Source organism: Marmota marmota, unplaced genomic scaffold (genome assembly GCF_001458135.2).
Source record: "Marmota marmota marmota unplaced genomic scaffold, marMar, whole genome shotgun sequence".
Lineage (NCBI taxonomy): Eukaryota > Metazoa > Chordata > Mammalia > Rodentia > Sciuridae > Marmota > Marmota marmota.
The window spans coordinates 26904902-26925497 of record NW_026000026.1 but is presented as its reverse complement, the minus strand read 5'-3'; the positions used below and the strand labels follow the sequence as shown (position 1 = coordinate 26925497).

At 47.6% G+C, this 20596-nt stretch overlaps 2 protein-coding genes across 12 annotated transcripts in view; one reads left to right on the top strand and one right to left on the bottom strand.

Moving 5' to 3' along the window:
• Positions 1-3086: 3086 nt before the first annotated feature.
• Positions 3087-20596, bottom strand: CUNH20orf202 (chromosome unknown C20orf202 homolog). Of its 11 annotated transcripts, XM_048811157.1 has the most exons (9): positions 20502-20596; positions 12855-12965; positions 10662-12450; positions 10302-10387; positions 10041-10086; positions 9179-9281; positions 8764-8883; positions 8371-8447; positions 3087-3588 (listed from the first exon to the last, which is right to left on the bottom strand). In XM_048811157.1, the coding sequence occupies exons 5-9, from the start codon at positions 10077-10079 to the stop codon at positions 3355-3357; spliced, it is 573 nt and encodes a 190-aa protein (XP_048667114.1). In that variant the 5' UTR covers positions 10080-10086; positions 10302-10387; positions 10662-12450; positions 12855-12965; positions 20502-20596; the 3' UTR covers positions 3087-3354. The 11 variants fall into 11 exon arrangements, with proteins under 11 accessions (XP_048667114.1, XP_048667112.1, XP_048667113.1 ...); XM_048811155.1 differs by having other exon boundaries at positions 9333-10086; positions 10302-12450; XM_048811156.1 differs by having other exon boundaries at positions 9179-9260; positions 9333-10086; positions 10302-12450.
• Tmem74b (transmembrane protein 74B) overlaps positions 19260-20596 on the top strand; it is an 8454-nt gene continuing 7117 nt past the window's right edge. Inside the window, exon 1 of the mRNA XM_048811150.1 lies at positions 19260-19310. The gene's annotated coding sequence lies outside the window, so the exon portion shown is untranslated. The remainder of the gene's footprint in view (positions 19311-20596) is intronic.

Here is a 20596-nt window from a genome sequence, read left to right as displayed (position 1 = left end):
AAAAAAAAAAAAAAAAAAAAAAAACCTCAGAGGAGGAGGAGCCCTGTGGGGCCTCAGCTGGCTACTCTGCGCTCTGTAGTGCCCATGGGGTTGAGACCTCCACCCTGGAGAGGGCTAGTTCCCTGGAAGGAGGTGCTGCTATGAGGGGAAGCGGCATTGCTAGAGGTTGCTCTTAGGAGCAGGAAAGCCACAGGGAACAAAGACAGTCTTTCTCTCTCCTGCCTTGTGGTCTTGATGTAGGACAGATGAGGCTGGCCACTAAGAATTAGCAGGAAGCAGGTTTATTTAAGCTACAGCAGTCCAGAGGGGCTCATGCCTAAAAATCTCTGGACCCTGAGCCTGAAAATTCTTGTAGATTTATACCCAGTGTGTGCATGGAGGTGGGAATTTACATAACAGTGGGTGGTTACATGAAGGTAAATTTTGTCCCGTATTCTTAGGCTAGACAGAGGTTTTCACAACAAAAACAGTAATAGTAATTTGGGGCAATGAGCTTGCTGGCAGATCTAGTTTTTACAAGAAAGAGAAACTGGGCCTTTACAAGACAGAGGGAGCTCAGACCACACAGGGCTTTCTGCAGAACTGTGTTGACACCCTTGCAAAATCTTGGTGACAAGAAGCATAATTATGGGGAGGGTCGTTTTGGTGAGGGTACCTGGTAGCTACTTCAGTCTAACCCCACCCTTTTTACTGGCAAAGACAACAAAGCCCAACAGCAAGCAGCTGGCAACCTAGAAATGTGGTTGGCAGGGTCCCAGCCTCAGCAGCACAGAGCAGGGGTTTTTGTTTGTTTGTTTGTTTTGGTTTTGGGTACCAGGGTTCCAACCTAGGAGCACTTAATCTCTGAGCCACATCCCCAGCCCTTTTTTGTATTTTCTACTTAGAGACAGGGTCTCCCTGAGTTGCTTAGTGCCTTGCTAAGTTGATGAGGCTGGCTTTGAACTCACAATCCTCCTGTCTCAGCCTCCCGAGATGCTGGAGATTATAGGTGAGCACCACCACACCTGGCTGTTATCAAGTATTTTATTAACATCACAGGTTAGCCTAATTACAATCACTGTACTTATTATACATCCTCTGCACTCTGCTTCTGTGTGCAAAGGATTTACTTTTTCAAGTTGTAAGAACAATATTCTAACATGCAATTCAATGGTCAAAAACAAAAGCCTAGGGGCTGGGATTGTGGCTCAGCGGTAGAGCACTCGTGTAGCACATGCAGGGCCTGGGTTTGATCCTCAGCACCACATAAAAATAAATGAATGAGATAAAGGTCTTGTGTCCAACTACAACTAAAAAAATAAATATTAAAAAAAAACACCAACAATTGGCTCATCCTAACACGATGATGTTTTTTAGTTTCACCTTTTGTGTTTGAGCCTTTATGACAGGCAGATATAATTTTCAAAGTCCTGATGATGCATCCCACACAATTGAGTGTCCTGCTATATTTTGAGCCTTGTTGCCTACTATTTCAGAGGTCATTGTCCCAAACCCTGAATGAAGGAAACACTGTTATCTTAATGATTTTTCTTTGCTCCTTTGTATCCCTTGGGAGCATTCTGGTTGCATAGAAGAGAAGCAAAAAAAATATCAGCAATTCTCTCCCTTGTTCCCCCCCCCCTTTCCCCTCACATCCTCTTCTATGTAATTTTGTGTAACATTGAGGGTCTCCTACCATTTCCATATGCTTTCCCTTCTCTCTCCCTTTCTCTCCCCCCACTCGTCTTTGTTTAATGTTAATCTTTTCCTCATGCTCTTCCTCCCTGTTCTGTTCTTAGTTGCTCTCTTTATATCAAAGAAGACATTTGGCATAGAGAGGGATGATGGGAGGGGAGGGGAGGGGGGATAGTAGGGGAAAGGAAAGGTAGCAGAATACAACAGTTACTAATATGCCATTATGTAAAAATGTGAGTGTGTAACGATGTGATTCTGCAATTTGTATTTGGGGTAAAAATGGGAGTTCATAACCCAATTGAGTCAAATGTATGAAAGATGATATATCATGAGCTTTGTAATGTTTTGAACAACCAATAAAAAAAAATCAGCAAATGTGGTTGGGAGTGGTAGTTGTGGAATTCACTGGAAAGAACTCACAAGCTAGGGTCCAAAACCAGGGACTAAAAGAGTCGGGGCTCCTCCTCTCTGTCCATCTCTATGTGGCCTCTCTCTGCTTCTATTTGTTGGGGTGGATATTGATGTCTGTCTAATTCCACCATCTTTCCTGACCCCATGCTCCCTCTCCTTGCCTCCCTCCCCTTTGCCCAAAGTTTCTCCATTCTGCCCACGCCCCCTCCTGCCCCCCACATTATGGATCAGCATCCACTTATCAGAGAGAATATTCAGCCTTTTTTTTTTTTTTACTTAGCTTGATATTCTCCAACTCTATCCATTTACCTGCAAATGCCATAATTTTATTCTCTTTTAATGCTGAGTAATATTCCATTGTGTATATATACCACAGTGTCTTTATCCATTCATCTATTGAAGGGCATCTAGGTTGCATCCACAGTTCAGCTATTGTGAATTGAGCTGCTGTAAACACTGATGTGGCTGCCTCACTATAGTATGCTGATTTTAAGTCCTTTGGGTAAAGACCAAGGAGTGGGATAGCTGGGTCAAATGGTGGTTCCATTCCAAGTGATTAGCCTCTTTCTTTCCTACCATAGACTGGTCTTCTCTACCCGCCAGGAAACAGGGCCCCTGACAGCCTCTGCTTTGTAATTGGAGCAACCCGAGCTTCCAGATAGTAATCCCAAGGAAGGACTGTGATTGGCTCTGTGGAGTCACATGCTCACCTATTCAACCAATCACGTTGTTAGGCCAACAATGAATCATATAATTGGCCAGGCCTGGTGACAGGCACATCCCCATGGCCAGGATGGCGACAGGGCCGGTGGTTATCAGGTGAAGGGGGACAGGAAGGCTTGCTGGGAAGACAGAAATGGGCCTCTAAGTCACTAGGTCTCATTTCCACCATGGCAACACCAGCTCGCCATTCTCCACCGACTCCCTTCATTGTCACTGTCGGTGGGAGACTCCCAGGGACGGGGTTCCTGCTGCGGCTGCCCTCCTGAAGCCGGGACACGTTTGCACGTTGCAGAATGTCCGCATCCTGCACTTTATTGATGCTTAAAACAAAACAACCAGAAAAGCCTCTGATAAGTGACAGAAAAGGGACCAGAGACAGAGTTGAGTGATGGATCCAGAAACACAGCAGATAAGGCCAGAGATGACCCCAGAACCCTGTCCAGGCTCCAGGCTCCCGGGCTCCCCTCCAGAGCTCCCTCCCATACATCACAGCCAAAGTCCACACCGGCGGCAGGAGGGCCTAAGGCCAGTGCCTTTTCTGCCCAGTTACGGAAGGGAGCTTCGCCTGCTCTCTTCCCCTCGGAGGAGCTGGGCCAGCCCCCGCAAGGACACCGGCTGGCAGCCCCGGCCTTCAGAGCCCGCCCGGGCTCTAGCAGGGCTGGTCCCGGCGCTGGACCGCGCCTCCTCCCATCGGGCGCTCTCCGCTCGCAGCTCCTCCAGGACCCCATGAAGATGTCTCAGCGTGAGCAGAAGCTGCTGGTCTTGGATCTGCATCTCGGACTAGGGGAGAGAGAGAGAGAGGAGACTGTGAGGGGGTGCGAGAGTGCCCCATGTCCCCCTGACTGTCTGGGCCGAGGCAAGTCCCTAGCACCACCCAGCAGAAGCCATACCCACCGAAGCCTCAGTGTCTTCATCTGCAAAGAAGAAAGCAAATTACTTATATTCCAAGGCTCTTATGAGGACTGAGTGAATTCTCCACCCGAAAACAAGCTTTAGCATGTGATGTGTGAAACTCCACGATCGCCATCAAATCATTGCACAGGGGTTAAGGTGATCAGGGTTTCTTTCATATTCAAACAAAGTGAAGTCAACTCACCAGGCTGGAGCCCTTTGGAACAATGATTCCCAATAAGGTCTGGGTTCCCCGGTTCCCAAAATCCTTTTCTGGGATCAGCAAAGCCAAAACTACTTTTATTACAATACTAACGTTATTTCAATTATTCACTTTTATGTTCTTATCAGTGAATGGTAGAGTTTTCTAGAAGCTATTACATGTACTATCCCTTTTTTTGGGGGAGGGGGGGGTAACCAGGGATTGAACTCAGGGCACTTGACCACTGAGCCACATCCCCAGCCCTATTTGTATTTTATTTAGAGACAGGGTCTCACTGAGTTGTTAGCCCTCACCATTGCTGAGGCTGGCTTTGAACTCGTGGTCTTCCTGTCTCAGCCTCCCAAGCCGCTGGGATCACAGGCCTGCGCCACCACACCAGGCCACATGTACTATCTTAACAGATTGGAGGCAGAAGCAGAGGAGAATCCAGCTGTCATGCAACAATATAAAATGATACCACACTTCTCACTAAATATCTGCTTCAAAAGATAGTTGTTTTAAATTAATAATATTTTATTAACATTTAATGAGTTTGTTATTTTTAAATGCATAAGTAAATAAATATTAAACATTTCTCCATTTCTTTTGTAATTTAGTCAATATTGATGGATATAATTCACGCACACAAGGGCTTCTTCTTGGTGTCCTTAATCATTCTGACAAGCATCGAGGGGTCCTGCTCCCTCGGACCCCAGTGCTGTCACTCACTCACCTCTGGCCTTCTCCCTTGTTCCCCTAAGAATTACCTTTTCATAAGTTTTTCTCTGCTTTACCTCATCATTTTGAATGTTCAGATTTTATTTTCTGAGTCAGTAATTTTTACACATGATACAACATTTAATAGCCACACAAGGGTATGTACAGTGGTCCCTGGGGGATTCCAGGTCACCAGGGATACCAACATCCAAGGATGCCCAAGCCCCTCATCTAACCTACACAGTCCTATGGCCTTTAAATCACTTCTAGAATAATTATAATTCCAAATTTAATGTAGATGTCGTGTAAATAGCTGTTATACTGTGTTCAACATCTCTAGCAATTAGAGAAATGCAAATTAAAACTATGCTGAGATTCCATCTTATTCCCGTCAGAATGGCAATCATTAAGAATACAAGCAGGACTGGGATTGTAGCTCAGTGGTAGAGCGCATGTGAGGCACTGGGTTCAATCCTCAGCACCATATAAAATAAATAAATAAATAAATAAATAAATAAATAAATAAATAAATAAATAGAGGCATTGTGTCCAACTACAACAACAACAACAAAAAAGGAACAATGACCAGAAATAAGTCTATATATTTTTAGTAGAGACACAGTTTTTCAATTGAATTCCATATTTTCAATCTGTGGTTAGTTGAATGGGTGTGGATGAAACCTGCAGATACAGAGGACCACTGTTGTTAAAAGTCTCGCTCCCACCCCACCCGCTCCTGTAGTTCAAGTCTCTTCCCCGGAGGCCAACACTGGGAAGAGTTCCCAGGCTTCGCTCTTGATTCTGGTCAAGGCATAATGTATGATTAGATATGCAGATTTACAACCCCTCTCTGTCTCTTTTAATAAGAGATAATTAGTGACATTATTTCTCTATTAAGAATAGTATTTTAGGGGCCGGAGAATGTAGCTCAGTGGTAGAGGGCTTGGCTACAGTGCAGGAGGGGCTGGTTCAATCCCCGGCATCACAATAAAATAAAGTAAGATTAAAAAAAAAAAAAGTATTTCAAGTCATCTCATACTAGACAAGGCGCCATAAACATACATTGGAGAGAAGATCATGTTTTCAACAAATGGTGCTGGGAAAACTGGAAATCCATAGTAACAAAGTGAAATTAAACCCTTATCTCTCACCCTGCACAAAACTCAACTCCAAGTGGATCAAGGACCTTGGCATTAGACCAGAGACCCTGTGTCTACCAGAAGAAAAACTAGGCCCAGATCTCCATTACGTGGCTTAGGAACAGACTTCCTCAATAAGACTCCTAAAGCACAAGAAGTAAAATCAAGAATCAATAAATGGGATGGAATCAAATTAAAAAGCTTCTTCACAGCAATCAATAATGTGAAGACAGAGCCTACAGAATGGGATAAAATTTTTGCCACCTGCATCCCAGATACAGCATTAATTTCCAGGATAAATAAAGAACTCAAAAAAAAAAAACTGACACCCTTGGGCTGGGGATGTGGCTCAAGCAGTAGCGCGCTCGCCTGGCATGCATGTGGCCCGAGTTCGATCCTCAGCTCCACATACAAACAAAGATGTTGTGTCCGCCGAAAACTAAAAATAAATAAAATTTTTTAAAAAAAAAAAAAAACTCTCTCTCTTTCTTCCCCCCCCGCCCGATCTTAAAAAAAAAAAAAACCTGACACCCCACCCCCCAAAACATAACCCAATCAATAAATAGGCAAAGGAACTGAATAGGCACTTCACAGAAAAAGAAAAATGATCAGTCAACAAATATATGAAAAAGTGTTCAACATCTCTAGCAATTAGAGAAATGCAAATTAAAACTATGCTGAGATTCCATCTTATTCCCGTCAGAATGGCAATCATTAAGAATACAAGCAGGACTGGAATTGTAGCTCAGTGGTAGAGTACTTGCTTAGCGCATGTGAGGCACTGGGTTCAATCCTCAGCACCCTATAAAAATAAATAAATAAATAGAGGCATTGTGTCCAACTACAACCAAAAAAAGAAAAGAAAAGAATACAAGCAACAATAAAAGCTGGCGAGATGTGGGTGGGAAAGGTGCACTCATACCTTGCAGGTGGGACTGCAAATTGTTGCAACCACTCTAGAGAGCAGTATGGAGAGTCCTTTGAAAACTTGGGATGAAACCACTATTTGACCCAGTTACCCCACTCCTCAGTTTATACTCAAAGGACTTAAAATCAACATACTACAGTGACATGGCCCCATCAATGTTTATAGCAGTTCAATTCACAACAGTTAAGCCATGGAACCAACCTAGGTGCCCTTTAACAGATGAATGGATAGAGAAAATGTGATATATATATATATATATATATATATATACACAATGGAATATTACTCAGCCTTAAAGAAGAATGAAATTATGGCATTCGCAGGTAAGCTGATGGAACTGGAGACTATCATGTTAAGTGAAATAAGCCAATCCCCCAAAACCAAAGGCTGAATGTTCTCTCAGATATACAGATGCTGACTCATAATAGGTAGGAGGGGTGGTGGGGAGGTTCATCAGATTGGACAGGGGGAGTTAGGCTAAAGGAAGGGGGTTGAGGATGGAAAAGACAGTAGAATGAATTGAACATAACTTTCCTATGTCCATATATGAATACACGACCAGTGCAACTCCACATCAGGTACAACCACAACATGGGAAGTTATACTCCATGGATGTATGATATGTCAAAATACACTCTACTGTCATGTATAACTAAAAAGGACAAATAAAATATTCAATGAAAAAGAATCAGTTTAATTTTTGTGATTACTTTACAAATGAGAAGACCGAGCCAGTGTCTGCTGCTCGAGCATTACTAGTACTGCCAGGAGGAAGAGAACCTCGGGTGGAGCGTGGACTGTGTCCTGGAGAACCCTGGGATCCCACAGGCCACCCCCCAGTGGTCTAGGACCTTCCCTTCCCAACTCCCAGGAAAGCATTCAGGGTGTGTTTTCTCGAAGGATTTCCCCACACACATCTTTTTGTCTGAGTATGTACCCAGCATGGCAGAGATGCAGAGATGTGGGGGTTTTGTTTTGTTTTGTTTTGGATACTGGGGATTGAACCCAGGGGAACTTTACCACTGAGCTATCTCTCCAACCCTTTTTATTTTGAGACAGGGTCCAGCTAAGGGGCAGAGGCTGGCCTCGAACATGCAATCCTCCTGCCTCGGCCTCCTGGCATCACAGCAATGTGAAGGGAGGTGCCAGACACGATGCCTTTGACTTTGAGGAATGTAAACCTTGAGGACAGGCTGCCACAGCAGAAGTGTCTTCAACCTCTGCAGTGGATCTCTGTCCTGCTGCCACATGGTCGGACACTGGGGCATCGAGCTGGTTTACCTTCTTGCCATGAATGCCTGTGGCTCTCTCTCCTCCTGGAGACCCACCAAGACTCTGGAGCTCACAGGATCCCAGGAAAAGAGGAAGAGCCCTGACTTTTTGCCTGTGGTGGCTGCTGACCATCTGTTCCCCTTGCTGCATGAAATGACAGTCTGGTGCAGGCCCTTCCCCTGACAAGGTCAAAGGGGCTTCTTGGGTGGGCTCCCAAGGAGCTCTTATGGGTTCATGTAAATTTCATATGATCAAGATGTCAGGGATTTGCAAGAGGAGGCTCAAGGGGCCTCTCATCTCTTGGCACCCTGGGGAGAAAGGGGCTTGGACCTGGGAGGTTCCCTTGCTTTTGTTCTATGGAGAAAACAGGCACTTTGGGTTCCGGCACCTAGCAATCTGACATAGGCACTCACCCTGGGGGACCCCGGGAGGCCCAGCGCCTGTGGATGTGAGAAACTGCAGTCCCCTCTGCTGGCTCCAGCTACTCCCTCTGAGGACGAAGACAGGGTTAGGTCCCCGCTGGCCCAATCCCTAGCCACCCAGAAATGTCACAGGACAATCCTGTCTGTCCTTCCCCAGGAGAAGAAGAAGTTGTCTTGGAATCCAAGCCCTCCCTGAGGTTCCCAGACCCGCCTCCTCCTCTCTCTCAGCTGGTGGCCCCCATACTTTGGAGCACTCCTTTATTTTTGTGTTGCAAAAACACCCAGTGAAGGGTATAAGGCCTAGCGTCCTGAGAGCCACCAAGCCACCAAGTAACATGACACACTCATTCAGGAGCCTTTGCACCCCGTGGGGTGGATCTTTACCCACTGGAAATGAGACACAGGAGATGTTTCCTGGAGAGAGAGATTTCCTCCCCTTTCTCTCTCTTCCAAGGTACAGTTTCTGAGTCAGCCCTGAAGAGAAGTCCTGAGCTGGTAGGCCACCTGCTGAGAGACCCTCGGCCTCCTTAGCCACTTCTGAAGTGGGAGCCAGCTCGTAACACCCTGCCCCCCCAGGAGCACGGGCTCTGGCCTGCATTCCTACTGCCATCCCAGTCCCTCTGGGCCCCTACCTCCAAACACCTTGCTAGGTCCTCAACTCCGAGCCTCTGCTTTCTAGAGGATCTGGGCTGAGACAGCGGCGAGCTCCATGTCCACCGCGGTCAGGGTTAACAGCCCACATGGATGTGCCAGGGACACACCAGGTACGCGCCTCCTATGTAGGCCGCGACCCACTTACCCTGGCCGGAAACTGCTATCAGGCACCGGGTGGCTGGTCCCCACAGGGATGCCTGCAGCCTCTGCCCTGCCCAATGGGGCACCTGAGAGGAGGGACGGGAAACCTTGGAAACGTGGGGTGCGGGTGTCAGGGGGAAAGTCACGCAAAGCCTCACCAGCTCCCGTCTCAGCCATTCCAGGGTCTGCCCGAGGTCCGGGGTTGGCTCTCCAGCTGCCTTCATCTCCTTGAGAAGACCTTGATGATGATCCGGCTGTGGGCCTGAGGGACTTGTGACTCATAGAGTCCCCAACCTCCTTCAGCTGGCAGCAGGGTGGCCAAGTCACTCAAGATGGAATAAATGGGAGCAGGAAGCAGTTCACATGGGAAAGTGTAGTGTTTTTTTTTTTTTTTTTTTAAGGGCTTGAGTGCTTTGCACAAACCGAATATGAAGGGAGGGGACCACCGGGGCATGAGTGCCTCCGTGCCTGCTGGTTCCAGAAGCCAGCGGGATGACAGGGACTGTGAAGCTTTAAAGCATAACAATAACAGTCATTTTGAAATAGGTGAATAGGTGCTCTTGCCCAGGGCTTGTTTTGTGCTTTATATGTGAAGTATATGCCTCTGGGGGGGGGGGGTAGATATCCCACCTGTGGTCCAGACCCTCCCTCCCTTTTTCACTTATCCATTGAGTCTAGATAAAGGAAGATGTTCACGTCCCAAATTCCCTTACTTCTAAGATGCTTGCAAAACCCATTCCTTACAAATGAGACCAAAGCAGAAATTTGTCATTAGACCTTAGGAAAACCCTTCTACCTTTCTAACGAAAGGGAAAGTGTTTCTGATGTTTTCCCCTTTGCATTTACTTTCTCCCCCTTCCTTTTACCTTAAATGTAGACGTGATGTCTGGTGCTACAGCAATCATCTTGCAACTGTAACACAAAGGCCAAGAGAATTAAAGGGATTGGAAGTCATCGAGACATGGAATCAGCAGCAACATGTATTTATTAGGTGAAAGAACAGACCCCATTTGTAACTGGACAGTCTACTACTTGGGGGACAAACTGTCCTAACTGACTTCCCAGATATTCTCACAGGATAATATGAAGTGGTTATTCTTTAATTGTCCCTTCCAATAAATACTTACTGAGTATCCACTCTCTGCCAAGTTCTGCTCTAGGCACTAGCCCAACACCAGAGGGACAAAGTCTCTGCTTTCCTGGAGCTGATATTCTAGCAGATTGAAACAAACAATAATCAAGCTAATGTTATCATGGAAAGAAATCAGACCTACTTTGATGTAGGGTCTTAAAAAATTCATTCTATCCATGTGAGCCAGGAACCCTGAGGATTGACACAGTCATCCCAGATAGCTGTGTTCTGTCTGTCACCCAGATCCCCTGGGGTGAGGGACAAAACAAATTCGATACGCGTTGGAAGGACTTTCCCTCAACCCCGGTGACACAAGAACCCCCAAATAAAGCTGCCTTCGGATGACAGAACCCACAGTGGACCAGAGTCAGCGGACCCCATCTACCGCCGGATCCAGTGCCTCTTCCCCCTGCAGATGAAGGAGATCAAAAAAAATATTCTGAGAAGAATGAAAGGCACACAAGAAAGAATCAAAAACACAGAAAAAGATGCTATTAAAACTTTTTTGAAATAGAACTCAATTGAATTCATAGAAGTAAAAATTATAGGAAGTGTTCATAAATGAATTTATTGTGGCCCCAGAAGACAAAGCTAACAGTGGGTAGGGGACACGGGGCACAGGCTGGGACCCAGCCGGAGGAGGCTGAGAGTTCTTTCAAGGACGCCATCAGCAAGCAGCAGCCTGAACCAGGAAACCAGGGAGACTTGAGAAGTGCCTCTGTGGGTCAGAGGTGCACCTGGGCTCCTTCCAAGCATCAGAACTACCAGGCAGAAAAATGGGTGCTGTACTGGGGGCCCTGGTGCCTGGGATCCAACCCGGGCTCCATCAGACTTTCTGTCCACAGCTGGGCTTTATCCTTTCCCTCTTCAGGCAAAACGTCTCTAAATAACTACTAACCTGAGTTGTAAGGAGCCTCAGGTTCCTTGTACTCTAGGATTTACAGCCTGAGTGCATCTCATTGCCACGTGCAGACAAGATGCTATGTGCCAATTCTATTCTGGTTCAGCTGTCACTCTTCAGAACTGAAGATCTGAGAAACTCTCACCGGCCCCGTTCACACCCCTTCTGAACACAGGGACTAGACATGAGCCCCTCCAGGTAGGTCCCCAGGCTTCGTTTCCTGTGGCCCTGTAGTCATGGGACAATTGCCTGGAGCAGAGGTGGGTGCTGCACACAGGTGGCCCCCACAGATTGGTCAGGAGGCAGACCCTGGGTTCTTGGGTGGCTTGTATTTGAAGAGCTGTGTGTCTGAGTTGGTAACCAAACGATCCAATCAGAGCTGAGCTCAGAGACTCTGAGTTTGCCACAGATAGTGAAGCTGGATTGTTACAAGAACACTGTATGTTGGTGCGGTGACACATACCGGTAATCCCAGTGGCTTGGGAGGCTGAGACAGGAGGATCAAGAGTTCAAAGCCAGCCTCAGCAAAAATGAGGCGCTAAGCACCTCAGTGAGGCCCTGTCTCTAAATAAAATACAAAATAGGGCTGGGGATGTGGCTCAATGGCGAAGTGCCCCTGAGTTCAATCTCTGGTACCCACCCACCCCCCATAAAAACAAAACAGAATTAGAACACTGTATAACAAACCTCTCCAAAACTCCACACTTTCAAACAAAATAATCTCTGAATTACCTTTCTATTATTGTACCAAAATACCTGAGATAATCCACTTAAAAGAGGAAAGGTTTATTTTGGCCACAGTTTGGGAGATTTCAACCCATAGTTGGCCCTGTTGCCTGGGACTATGACAAAGCAGCATAATGTATGCTGGAATACGCTGCTTACCTCATGGTTCCTGAAAAGGAAGAGGGGGGGGTCGTGGAGGGAGAGGGAGGAGGGACCAGGGTCTCACTATCCCCTTCATATGACTATAATGCCCACCAGGCCCCACCTCTTGGAACCCAGACTATAAGAGGCTCCATCAGCTGGTTCAGACACGAGGCTCCGCAGGCGGGGGTCAAGTCGTGAACACGTGGCCATCGGGGGTGCTTCTCCAGCCACAGCCATGGTTTACTTTTGCTCGTGAGTGTGTGGGCTGCCTGGCATGGCTTTCCTCAGGCTGCCCATCGGCAGGTGTGAGGCTGCCCCACGGGTCTCTTGTCACCCTCCTGGAATCACTGGGTGCCTGGGACATGTTCCCCTCCTGACAGGGACAGAGAAGAAAGGAACAAGTGGAACGGCATGAGGTCACTTAGGGCCTAAGCTAGAATCACCTGCCTGCGGGCAGTGAGTCACATCACCGACCCCAAACCCGAGGGGCCAGGACGTGGGCCATCTACAAAGAGGTCGTGCCAAGAGAGCAGGTGAGGGAGAGGCAGAGCAGTGGGGCCACCCGTCCTGCACTGGGAGGGAAGTCAGCGCAAAGGGGGGCTGCAGGCCTGGAGGGGCCCGAGGGAGGCTGGCCGACAGGGACCCCAGGGCAGGAGCTAGACGCAGGAGGTAGTGCCGCCTGGTGGTGGTGGGAGACCCAGGAAGGACGAGAGAGGGTGATCTGAGCACCAGGCTTGAAGGATAATTGAGGACAATCAGCATTTCTGGATGGCTTACTCTGCGCCAGGCGGCTTGCTGGGCATACATGACCTCAGAGCATCTCCAGAACCTTTTTATGACTGCAGTTCCCAAACTGTGTTCCAAGGCACCCCCAGGTACTGCAGAAAACTCACAGAGGCAGAAAAAAACAGTTACATTTCTGAGGGAAACAAAAGGACAATCTGTCAGATGCTGTGCAAGCAAATATTACTAAGTTGTTTCAACCTAACCACTTTTTCTATATGTCAGGTATTTCTTGGGGCCTGGCACAATGGAAAAGTTACTGAGATGAGGGTGGGTGAACTGACAACGTTGAGGATCTTCTGTCTCTGAGTTAGGCGCCATCATTATCTGAATATTATCAATGATTACAGATCCTGCCATTTAACAGATGAGGAAACCGAGGCTTCAAAAGGCCCATATATATTTTTTTTCTTTTGGTATCAGGGATTGAATCCAGGGGCACTTAACCAATGAGCCACATCCCCAGCCCTTTTTAAATATTTTATTTAGAGAAGGGTCTTGCTGAGTTGCTTAGAGCCTTGGTTAGTTGCTGAGGCTGGCTTTGAACTTGTGATCCTCCTGCCTCAGCCTCCCAAGCTCTGGGATTACAGGTGTGCGCCACCATGCTTGGCCCCAGGAGGTATGGATTTTCATAACATCATTCCAACAGGTAGAGACAAAGATGGAATTAGAACTCCTTCTCCCTCCCACTGTGGGGAGGGTCCTGCCTATTGTTCTACAGTGGTGGGGGGCCAGTGATGGAGGGATGCAGACCAGGCTCTCCTGTTCTCTGCCCTGCATAGTAGAGGTGTTGATAACAGTCCTTGGTAATTAGAGCCTGGCCCTCTATGCTTGGCCTCCAGTGCTAACGCTAACTACGCTGGAAAGGCCATTTCTTGTGGTTAACTTGTTTTGATGCAACTTTCATTTATTTTTAATCATACTCTGGATTCTGGCTCAGAGCACAATTTTACTTCATAGACTCAGAAAGGCTTGGCACACAGAGATGATAGGGGTAGAGAGTGGAGCCAGAAGTCGTGGAAAGGGAAAAAATTTAAACCCATGAATGAGGAAGAATGCCACTCCCGCCTATGAAAGCCCAAATGTTGTCCATTCATCACCCGCAGTCAGCCAACACTAAGGCTCCCATGCGCCAGACCCTGAAGTGCACACTAAGGGCGCAGTGATGAGCAAGAGAGACCTCACTCCAGACCTCACGGGGCTTTTCGTCCAGACAGTAGGAGGTTGGTTCAAAGATGAGGCTGAGTGACCCAAGCAAGTCGGTGGCCCTGGCAAAATTGTAGGCTGCTCCTTGATATCACATCTCCCTTTCTGACATGGCAAAGACTACATTTCCCAGACTCCCTTGCAGATAAATGGGCCACGTGATTAAATCCTGGCCAATGGGATATGAATAGAGTTGATGTGTTCAGTTTCTGGGATGTGCCCTTAAAAAGATGGAGGAGGGTGACTCCCCATCTCAGTGTCCTCTCTCTGCTGACTCCAGTGTAGTGATGGGACCAGCTGGAGCAGCTGTCTTGACCCACAAGATGAGGGTGGCAGAAGACAGAAGGACCCCAGGCCCCTTGCGATCGCTGAGCCGCCATGTCGGCCTCAGCGACCAAGTAGACCTTTACAGGAGAGAGAAACACGATCTGTTTCATTGAAGACATGATTATTTTGAGTCTTTTTGTTTCAGGAATCAAATCAATGTCCTAACAATAGAGCAGAGTGCTAGACCAAGTCCATGATTTCCCATTCGAGTCCTGTCCATAATCCTCCTACCTAGGTCTTTAAGTGCTGTATTCTCTTCCAGGAGTTTTCTTGTTCATGACTGAATCTGGCCCTTAATACATGGCAGAGAGGACTCTTGGCTGTGACCAGATAGACAGGGAAACCAGGATGTAGCAGTGGTGGGTGACCTGTCCTGAGACACAAAGGCAGACTTTTCTCATCTCTCAGATGGGCAAGCAGGTCAGAGTTGTCATTTATCTCTGCCCTGTGTCTAGCTTCTAGGATTGGGGTCCTCCACATTTGGGGGGACCCTGGGCACCTTAGCCCTGATCCGCCTATAAAACACAAACAAGGTGGAAGTCTCACAGGGAGAAGTTTTCACATGGTGACAACCCCAGCCTTCCTGCCCAACCATCCTACCACGTAAGCTCGTGCCATCACGCTAACCAGAGGGACACAGAGACGAGTACCTGGGGTACTCAGGATTCCCAGCCCTACTTCTTTTTCTGTGGCTCTTCACCTCCTCCCCATAGGCCTTCCCTTTGGCCCAGACAGACAAGGCCAGTTGTCCAATCATTTGCCTTCTGACGATGCCCCATGTCTGTGTCTCATGGTTCCCTGCCCCTGTGTCCAGTAGCAAGTGCTGTTGGGCCCCATCCACATTCCCGCCACACTCCTCTTCTCTGCGTGTCCCTGGGGCTTCCTACTGCAAACACATCTGACTCTGCTTAAGGCACCTGCGTGACCTGTGCAGAGGACAGACTGAGAGTACCGAGGATAGCCCTCAACGATGACAAACAGGTCCTGCTGGATAAAGACCTCAGTCCCCTCAGCTCTCAGGTGGGACGTACTCCATCCAGCAGGACTGGACCCCCAGTTGCCCACGATGCTCACCTGCTCGTCAGTGCACCTGTAGCGAATTGGAGCTCCTTCCTTCCTGGTCTCGTTCTGCCACCCCTCCACTCTGCTTCCTGGGATGACCTTCACATAAACCACCTGTGCTCAGATTCTGCCCTCCAGTCTGCTTCTGGGGGAACTCAACCCACAAGGTGTCTGCTTGGTCTCTAAAATTCACGTTGAGGGCTTAGGGCTGTGGCTTAGTGGTAGAGCGCTTGCCTAGCATGCGTGAGGCCCTGGGTTCAATCCTCAGCACCACATATAAATAAATAAAGTAAAGGTATTATGTACATCTACAACTAAAAAATGTACAAAAACAATAAATAAAATTTGTGTTGAATCTTATTTTTTTCTTTTTAGTCCTGTTGAAACATAATCTCCAGTGTAACACCGTCAAGAGGCTTGATCTGTGGGGAGTGATCAGCACCCTTATAAAAGGGCTCAAGGTTAAAGCGAACACACCGGGGCCCTTCTGCCTTCCAACACGTGAGGATACAGAACAAGGTGCCATCTGGAAAGCAGAGGGCAACCCTCACCCAACACCAACGGTGGTGTCTCATCCTTAGACTTTGCAACTTTAGAACTGTGAGAAATCTCTCTCTTTATAAACCACCCAGTCTCAGGTATTTTGTTAGAGCAGCAAAAATGTACTGTAAGGCAATGTCCTGACTATATGTGCCTGAACATGAGTCCCTGCTTCTCTTTCTGCACATGTCTATTAAGCTAAACCACCTGGGATGGTTTACTATGTGGCAATAGAAAAACAGAGCACATATTTATCTATATAACACATAAAATTATGTCATATACCACTATTCTTTGCAAAATTCTGTATTAATTGATGTTCTAAAGTTCTCCAAGCAGACCCTATTCTCTGACAGATCAATGTCTCCACAGATATATAATTGCAGCTCATTTATTGAGGACTGACCGTGTGCCAACATGACCATAAATAACCTTCCACAAAGTCTGTTTTCTCTCTTGTCCCTTTGCAGCTGGGAGCAGCCAGGAGAATATTTTCATAATCCAAATATGACCAAGTCACTATTTTATTTTATTTTATTTTATTTTTGGTACCAGCAATTGAACCCAGGGGCACTCAACCACTAAGCCACATCTCCACCATTTTTTTTTCATTATTTATTTAGAGACAGGGTTTTGCCAAGTTGCTCAGCGCCTTGCTGTTGCTGAGGCTGGCTTTGAACTCACGATCCTCCTGCCTCAGCCTTCTCAGAGGCTGGGATTAGAGGCGTGTGCCACCATGCCCAGCCTGACCACATCACTCTAAAGCTCGTCACCCACTGCAGTGTCTACAAGGGAATCTTCTTAGGTTTAACTACACACAGACTCAACAGGTGACCAGAAGCCATGCCTGGTTGTAGCCTACTCTGAGAAAGTGAGAGGGAGACCCCAGCTTGGGAGCTCAGCCAGCCTGCCATGCCACCAGGTGCTTCCTCAAGTGGAAGGCCTTGCTGTGCCCAGCAGAGGGCGCTGCCCGGGTACAGGATGGACTACCCGCTGGGCAGCAGCCAGCCCCATCCTGGCTTAACATCTCAAGTCCCATGGGAGCCAATGTCTTTAGACCTGTCCAGTTATGAGTCACCATGTTCAGGAAGCCCAAAGTATAATTCCCACCAGGTATTTATAGTTCTCTCCAGTTGTTAAAAAATGACAACTTAGTTTTTTTTAGAACAGTTTTAGATTTACAAAAAAAAAAAAAATCAGGACAACAGTGCAGAGAGTCCCCTGTATCCTACCCCCAGAGACCTCTGTCATTAGCACCCTACACTAGTGTGGCGCATTTGTTTCAATGAATGAACCAATGTGGATACATTGTCCTTAGCCAATGCCCACATTTTATTTGGATTTCCCTAGGTTTTATCTACTGTCCTTTTTCTGTTCCAGGGTCCCATTGAGGACACCGCACTGTATTTAGTTGTATGTCTCCTTAGGCTCCTCTTGTCTGTGACAGTTTTGCAGACTTTCCTGGATTTTGATGCCCTTGACAGTTTTGAGGGGACTGGTCAGGTATCTCGTCGAATGTCCCTCAATGACATTCAATTGGTCCTCAATGGCATTTATCTCATGATTACACTGGGGTTATGGGTCATGGAGAGGAAGGACATAGAGGTTGAGTGCCATCTTTGACACATCACATCAAGGGTGCATACTATAAGGTGATTTGACAGTTGATGTTGACCTTGAGCACCTGGCTGAGGAGATAGGGTTTGTCAGGTGTCCCCAACTCCCTTCCACACTGTACTCTTGGAAAAGAAGTCACTATGCACAGCCCACACTTAAGGATCACAGAGTTATGTGGTCCTTATATATTAGGAGTTGATAAAGGCTACAGAGAAAAATCCAGAGGAAGAAGTAAAGTTGCTGTCCCCATCTTTGAGGACCAAGGATCTACATATTTAGAATTCCGCATGGGAGATTTATCTCTTTTCCTCACTTGTTTATTTTTTTTTTCAGTTATTTGTATCAGCATTGACTTACGGATTATTTGTTTCATACTTCTGGTTGCAATCCAGTATTGGTTCATTTATTTTTTCCAGTTTTAGTTATTGAACTTCTTTTAGTTGGCCTATGTCCTTTGACACACCCCCATCACTGTGTGTGTGTGTGTGTGTGTGTGTGTGTTTAGCATTTGTTTTCTGGCACTATAAGATGCTCCAGGTTCATCTTGTACATTTCATGCCCCATTTCTCCAAGGAGCCCTGGCTCCTCTTGCTGGCAACTGGCATCGGGAACCAGGATCTGGGTGTGAGGTGAGGTCATTGCTATGGAACACCACTGCTTCTAGGCCTCTCAACTGACAGAGCAAGGAAATAAATATGCATATACTAATCCATGTTATATAAATGTCTATAAATATGTCTCATGTAATCATCTTCATCTATATTAAGCCAAGCATGAATTCATATTGATGTGTCCAATTCTAATCAATTGCTGTATAGATCATTCTAGCCTCTTTCTTGGGGGTCATTTTTACCATGGACAATGTTGCTCAGTAACACAGCAGACATAGTATTTTTTTTTAATCTGTTTCCAGGAAACAGCTTGACAATTAACCAAAGGTCAAATTCACATGCAACAGAGGAAGAGGTTTAGTTAACCCTGTCCACACACTCTTCAATATAGCTCTGAGGACAAAGAACAAACTCTGGCCTACAGGACTTCCCAGAAACCTGGCCTACTGACAGATGCAGTCTCATCTCTACCACATTCCTAACTGAGCAGTCCACATAAGCCACATCTGTCTCCTTCAGCCCTCATTCTTACTGTGCTGCCTTCCACCCCAGGGCCTTTGCCCATGCTAGCCCTCTATTGGACCTCTCTTCCTTGCCCTCTCTACCCAACTGTGTCTTCTAATCTGGGCTCCACCCTTGCTTCTACAGGGGAGCTATCCCTACCCCCAAGGGTCAGCATCCTTGCTTGAGGCTTTCACAATGTCCCTTTGCTTGGTAGCACTGACTACAGCTGCAGGGTTATATTTACTTATCTAGAATATGGGCTCTTGAGGATGGGGTAGGGTTTACCTAGTTCACTAGTATAGAATAGGCATTCAATAAAATACTTGCTTATTTTATTTGCTCTTTAGTTAAAAAATTATTTATCAAGAGGCTTCCGGGTGTTGGTGTCTTTTCTAGTCTCTGGGGATACACCCATCAGGGAAACAGGCAAAGCCTCCACTCGTCTTTGGACACTCGTGTTTCCCTGGTGACAATAAACAAAGAAATAAACTAATATCAAGAGTTGATAAAGGCTACAGAGAAAAATCCAGAGGAAGAAGTAAAGGTGCTGGGGCACTAGATTTTTTTTTGAAGGATGGCCTGGGTAGGTGTCTTTGGGAAGGGGACATATGAGCAAAGACTTAAGGGAGGTGAGAGGAGTGAGTACTGAGGATATCGGGAAGAAAATGTCCCAGGCAGAAATATTGGCCGAGGTCCAAGCTGTGTGGTAAGACTGTGCACCACAAGGGAGGAACCAGGTGACTGCTGCAAGGAAATCTTTAATTCAGCTCCCATTCCCTTGCTGAGTCCATTTCACAGATGAGAAAACTGAGCTCTGAGTGGCAGAGCTGGGATTGCATTGGTGTGTGGGTGCCAGGGCTGGCTTCCCTCTGAAGACCCTAACAGTGGGCCAGGTCTCAGGACTTCTTGGCAGGAGACAGGCCTTCCCAGGCCCGGGGACTCTGCATAGGCTATGCTACCCTGGCCCCAAGAGTCCAGGGTGGCCTCTGCTCTCCTGGTGGGTGAAGACTGCACAGGCCTTTGGATGATGATCTGCTCATGATGAAGCAAAGGAGCCAGGACAAGGGGTCCTCATTTGCAGTCCTCCAGAGCCCCAGGAGCCTGCATGGTCATGATGCCCATGGACAGTGGTGAGCACTTGAGGCTCGGAGAGCCCCCTCCCCCAGTCTTCTGGAAATCCCAGGCTTCTCAGACCAAACCTCTCTCTGGGCTTGGCCTGGCCCCCAAGAGGAAGTGCCAACTTGAGTTTTGTGAAGGAGAACTTCACTCAGCCCATCTTAATAAGTCTGGGCTCAGTAAAGGACAGAAGCTGAGGAAGTCACCCCACTCCTTAGCTGTGCACCGCACCCACACACACCGGGTTCTGGGGGCTCAGGCTTGGACCCTGCTCTGCAGGAGTTGTCAGTCTGATGGCGGGGGCTGCCCTGAACTAGAAAATCACGCCGGTCAGAGATCAGAGTTCTCCGGCAGGCAAGGGGAGAGATCAGATGGAGGGCCCCGGGGACAGGCTGCGTGTGAAGCAGCCAGGTAGCCTTCCCGGCGGAGGAGGCGCTGCAGCTGGGCCTTGGAGCGCGAGGGTGTGCGCAGCCTTTAGCAGTGTCCCAGGAGCCCATCCCTCTTGGGCAGCGCACGACGTGGTCCCACAGAGAAAGAAAGGTGGGAGGCCTCGCCAGGGCTTCCTTTCAGCCTCTAGGTGGCGCCTTTGAGCCGCCGAGCCTCCAGCGCCCGAGGAGACTACGGACCTGCAGACCTCAGAGGGGACCCAGGGTCCTACCTGGGGCCGGGTGTTGGAGGGTGCGGGGGTCGCTCCTGGCTTTGGCGCAGTGGGGGCTCCCCAGCGGCGGGGGAGGGGTCTTCTCCAGCCCCTCC

Coding starts and splice junctions, on each gene's coding strand:
- CUNH20orf202 (XM_048811152.1), bottom strand. CDS start 9,398: ATGAAGGCAGCTGGAGAGCCAACCCCGGACCTCGGGCAGACCCTGGAA. Junction 8,884..9,178: donor GATAGCAGTTTCCGGCCAGG/GTAAGTGGGTCG, acceptor GTCTCTCAGCAG/GTGGCCTACCAGCTCAGGAC. Junction 3,589..8,370: donor GCCTCCCGGGGTCCCCCAGG/GTGAGTGCCTAT, acceptor TCTCTCCCCTAG/TCCGAGATGCAGATCCAAGA.